Genomic DNA, 5,846 nt, shown 5'->3' on the forward strand with positions numbered 1-5,846 from the left:
GCTCAGCCAGTGAGCGGCCGGTCTGTATGTGGGATCCAAACCCTCGGCGGGAGCACTACCGCGCTCCCAAGTGGCACAATGTAGCAGTGCGCCACTGGGCCGGCCCCTAAAGGAGCAGGCCCTTTGTGAATGGAGAAGCTTGTACTAAGATCTAGCCAACTATCAGCAAGAAAATCGTGTCATCAGATTTTCAGAATTTTTTGTAAAGAAATTAGAAATCCATATTTTATGCACTTTTTTATTTTTAAGTATTGGCAACTAATTTGAATTTTTATAAAAAGCCTATGGGGGACTATACTTGTGAGATGAACACACCCGTGTAGTCTGTGTTATTCACTATGACATTGACCTGAGCAGGGCTGGATATGTAGAGGAAACAGAAGGGCACCATTGCATGTCTGGGAGGGAAACCAGAAGGTTGTGCTATGGTAGACACAGTTGCTGACTTTGTTATTTTGACTAGCACTGAGCCTGCCTCCAGTAAACAAAAAAGTTACTCTTAGTTGTGATAGGATGACTATTTTCAAAAAGTTCTTTGGAAAGCAGGGATTTGAGAAAGGCATGGTCTTTACAGCATTGCATGAGCTAGGACTTTTACCCCAGTGGCCAGGAGCCCATAGGAAGAAATGTAGAAGTGTATAAGATCATACAATAAATATTTTTAAAGTATCTGTTTAATGTGGGTGCAGCTACCTTATCATTTCTTTGACTTAGACGAGTCCTGTATAGTGGGTCTTTAAAAAAAATTCCAATTAAACACACTTTAACATCAAGGAAAATTTGATAATTTTAGTACTTGTATAATTTTATTATATTTTTATTAAATAAAGTTGCAATTTATTGACAAAGCCATGTCATTATGCTTCTTGAAACCCTGATAATACATATTTAACTTTTGGTGTATGTTACATCAGTGCATTTGTCTTAGATTTTCAGGAAACATATACTTATATTCAAATAACGTAATAAATCTATAAGACATTTTATTATTTTGTTTTATGTTTTGATTTGGAATTAAGGAGGGGCAAAGACAAATAACAAAAGCAGCAATAAATACCCATACAGCAATGTAATTACTAAAAGTGAGGTTGGAGCCCTGGAGAGAGACATTGCCATTAAAGGTATCCTGAGTGAGACCCAGCCACTCCATGCAGGTTTCTGAAAGCATAGAGGGACCGTCATAAACACATGTTCAGATATCCTGGGCCAGGCATCTTCTGGAGAGGCAGAGACAGATTCAACTTAATGATAGATCTGAGTGCCTTTCTCTTGCTTGACCTTTTCCAAAACTCTTTTGGCACGACCCCAGAAAGACTGTAAGGAACCCTCTTCTCCAATTACACTGCTGTAGCCTGGGTGTCACTGGTGGTAGTCCTGGGCTGTGGGTGGATCCAGAGGGCTGCCCATACTACTTCTAGCCAATTTTAGCTCCCAGTGTCAACCTGATGAGCCTCAGGGACCTTTGATCTCAAGAACTGGAACCAAAACACTGCTCTGCTACCTTTAAGGAGGCCCTTAAAACCCAGGTTCCACAGCCACTTGCAGCTGTTCCTCATACAACTAACCCCAGTGCCAGAAGATCTGGGTGGGGAGGTTAACTAGGGATACCTAGCTGAGATGAGCATAATCTCAGGCTTGAAGCACTGACTAATAAGAATGACAGCGCATGTTACAGATGTGGGCATTATTAACAACAAATGGTGATGTTGAAACTTTTCTGTGTCATAAAAAATAATTTAAGTATTTTGATATACAATTTCTAGAGAAAAAGCTGAATTATATGTCTATTCTTTCAGTACAAAGTCATTTTGAGACAAACATCATCGTATGCAGAGGTGAAGAAGAACTTTGCAGCCAAAAACTGGAGGAAAAAGATTTTAGATGCTGCTGCTAATGGTGAAGATATCACACCACTGTCTTGATTCTGTGATATTTGTGGGTTTTGTCAACTTTGGAAGTTTTTATTTATTTATTTATTTAAAGATGACCAGTAAGGGGATCTTAACCCTTGACTTGGTGTTGTCAGTATGACGCTCTCCCCAGTGAGCCATGGGTCAGCCCCAACTTTGGAGGTTTTTATTTGTTTTTATTTTATTCTTGGTTATACCTATTATCATATTGATAATATTATATTATGTTTCTTAATAAAGACCCTCCAAATTATACTCTTCAAGACCTGCAAAACCCGTACCCACCTCTGGTAAGAAAGCCGAGACAGAAACAGGTACCACAGAAGGGAGAAAACATTTTTGAAAAGCTGGCATGACCTTAGAAATGCTCAGAAGGCATTCAAAATTTTGAGGTGGGGGTTTAGAGATGTTGTGGGAAGTTCGACCCAGAACATTCTACAAACATAAATGTATGATAAAAAAGCCATAAAACAAGTCTATCTTGAAACACTTTTGTTTTGATTAGATAAAGAGTGAAGCACCATCCACAGTTGTGGATAGAAGAAAATCCTGACAGTCCTTTCTCCCCCTTTGCTATCGTCGCTTTTATCCTTCCTCATCTCAATGGTGTCTAACACATTGTTTTTCTTCACATGTCTCTGTATTGGTCTCTTCTGGCTTTTGTTTTGATTTCATTTTTCCAAATGATAAATGTTTTCTAAGCATTTGTTCAAAATTATGTCGATTTCTACTCACAGCTCCATCCCTTTGGCTTACTTTTATATGACCCCTCGAGACTGGACATACTAAGCATTGATAATAGTAAGTAATAGTTGGATAATTATATTGGAGGGTGTGAAACAATGGTTTCTTGTAGTGTCAATCTTTAGAAGGTTCATCATCAAGGCCAGATTTGTGCCTTTTGGCCACTGACCAAAGAGATATGACTGTATTGCAATCCCCAGTTAGGAAGAGAGAATTCCTCAGCCGAAACAGAAGATGAACAAGTCATGTCCGAAGAAAATAAGAGGGGCTTTCCTGGCCATAATGGAGTAGGCATTAATTACACACAGTCATAGCATTTGTAAGATAAATGTATTTCATTGACCTAGAACTATAAAAGCAAAATGAGTTCACCCATAAATATAACATCAAGGAGTTAGTTAGCTGCAATTACAAAGACAATTACTAAAGTACATACATGTAAATGAGGGAGTCCAAATATGGAGAAGATGACACTGTAAGTTGCCACACCCACTGCTGAGAATATATAAATGCCCCAGTCCAGGAGTGGCATTCAAACTCAGAATCTTCTCACTGTAACTCACCTGAACTCATTTCTCCTGTCAACATGTCTTACAACTGCTGTTCTGGGAATTTCTCTTCCCGCTCCTTTGGAAGCTATCTGCAATACCCAGTCGCCTCCTGTGGCTCTTCCTACCCCAGCAACCTGTTCTATCGCACTGACAGCTGCTTTCCCCGCACCTGCCAGCTGGGATCCTCTCTCTACAGTGGCTGTCAAGAGACCTGCTGTGAGCCCACCAGCTGCCAGACATCCTGTGTGGTGTCCAGCCCCTGCCAGACATCCTGCTACCGCCCAAGGATCTCCACCTTCTGCAGTCCCTGCCAGACGACATATGCTGGATCTCTGGGCTTTGGATCGAGCAGCTGTCGCTCCCTGGGCTGTGGATCCAGTGACTTCAGACCCCTGCGTTATGGAGTCTGTGGCTTCCCCTCTGTGAGCTATGGATCTGGATTCTGCCGCCCAAGCTACCTGGCTTCTAGCAGCTGCCAGTCTTCCTGTTACAGACCAACCTATGGATCAGCCTTCTGCAGATCAACTTGCTGAAGTTCCAGACCTTCTAAGCAAAATGTCTTAGACTGCACTTAGAGCTGCTATCACAAGCCTTTTCAGCAATGTTAGCTAACCCCTCTAACTACCAGCTTCTCACTCTTTCTCTGGCATCAAACACTGGTGGACACTAGCTCTTTCAAACTGGTAAATAAATGAGTGGCCAAAATATTAAGTAAAATGTCTGTAATTTTGAAACAAGTGATTCATGGTTACATAAATTCTTCTTTTGAAATGTATGGAATTTCAGTTGTTTTTGACCTAATAAATCCATCCTCTCTTGCATCCAATGTGCTCTCATCACTCTTCATTGATTTTCAAAGTTTGATTTGTGGTCCGTCTTTGGGTTTCCAAGCCCTCCGAGTATCTTACCTAGGAAATCAATTTCCCTAAGGAATGGCAGCAGACCTGGTGTATGGGCAGATTCTCTGTGCACTGCAGTGCCTAAGAGCTAACAAGTGCATGCCCTCTGCCATCAAAGCTGGGAGAATTTGTAACAGCATTATTGAGAGTATGCCCATACTTAAGTCAATATTCTCATTGCATTTTGAATGAGGGCATCTTATGCTGACAGTCATATTTGGTTTTGAGTTTACAATATTGTTACAAAGCAATATTGAGTTAGAGTTTGTTTAGAAGATGTCAACTAGGTGGCAAAATATTTATAAAATATATCATATTAAATATTTGAATAAATCTGATGCATCGGCATGAAAAAGAAAATATGAAGTGTTAGGTACTGTAAAGTATTATGATTGCCTTTAAATATATGAGAAAATGATTTATTTAGTGTGTGTGTGTGTATGTGTGTGTGAAAGAAAAAGACAGGAGACGGAGACAGAAAAAGACAAAATTAAAACTGTGAGTACTAGAAAGACTTACAGGAAAGCATATTTTGGTTTACTATGAAGATATATATATATATATATATTTATGAATTACAAATATGTATAATTATTACGACCATGGTGCTTTTCTTGTTACAGACCAACCTATGGATATGGCTTCTGTAGATCATCTTACTAAATGTCTAATTTTGTTGGCCAATGTCATCAATACCTTTTCTTGTAACCTTTATTGTCTTCCTCATGTACAGGAAGAATTAGCCTCTTACTGTCTGATTATGAAGTCCCACCTTGTCTCTGGCTCCAAATACTGGCTGAAAGACTACACATGAAAAATTCTGTAATTAGTGTACTAACCAAAAATAAAGTCTAAAATATTGGTGATGAAGTTTATATTATTGTATTTTATTTCAAAATTGTATGGAAAGTCAAATTATTTATAATCTAATGAATTTATTGACTCGGGTTTTGGTTGTGATGTGTTAAATGGATTATTATAAAATGATGAACGTGCATATGGAAATCATTTTTAAAATCCTATGTTAAAGTGAATTTGGGGATTTGAACAAACTTTTGAGAGCCTCAGATATTTTTTTTACTCGAACTACAGGTAGTGGAAATGCGTTATTTAAATATATAGACTTTTTACTAATTAAAATCTTAGAATCAGAAATTAATTTGATTCCTTCATAAAATGTGGATCCTTGTATCTGTACCAACAAGTATATGGTAGCTGACTAGTTGAAAGTTATATCAGGAATGCAGAAAATATTTAGATTTATAGAGTTATGATTATACATAAATAAAAATTGAATTGAAGAAAAATCAAATGATCATATATAAATTTTAAGTACATTTTTTGAAGTGGTGATGTTTTTTGGTAAAAGTAATCAAATGTCTACATATTACTGATCAATATTCGGTATGATTCACTTATCTACATGTGTGTGATGTGATATAGCACAAAATTTGAGGGAAAAAATTAAGATCATAAGATTGATATTCCACCTTGGATTTTATTCACCAAAGTGAATAAAGCTGAAGACAATAAACTTTGGGTATCATTAGATGTAATGATTTAATGTGTGTCTAAACATAAAATTGGAGAAATGTTATTTATATCTTTCATGGTACTATTCCCTGTTTTTTTAGGCCAACTACTTAAAGAAATGATAACGTGTGAAGAAAGTTTTTGATAAAGAACCTAAAATTGAAAAGAAAAAGAGTTAAAACAATGCTCAAAAAATATTCCATTCATTA

At 37.6% G+C, this 5,846-nt stretch overlaps 1 protein-coding gene across 1 annotated transcript; it reads left to right on the forward strand.

Annotated features, from left to right (window-relative positions):
• The first annotated feature begins 3,240 nt into the window (after window positions 1-3,240).
• Window positions 3,241-3,738, forward strand: LOC103592458 (keratin-associated protein 13-2-like). Its single transcript, XM_008575193.1, has one exon. It carries the CDS (start codon window positions 3,241-3,243, stop codon window positions 3,736-3,738), a length of 498 nt encoding a protein of 165 aa, XP_008573415.1.
• Window positions 3,739-5,846: the final 2,108 nt, after the last annotated feature.

The sequence above is a fragment of the Galeopterus variegatus genome, unplaced genomic scaffold (genome assembly GCF_000696425.1).
Source record: "Galeopterus variegatus unplaced genomic scaffold, G_variegatus-3.0.2 Scaffold1153, whole genome shotgun sequence".
NCBI lineage: Eukaryota > Metazoa > Chordata > Mammalia > Dermoptera > Cynocephalidae > Galeopterus > Galeopterus variegatus.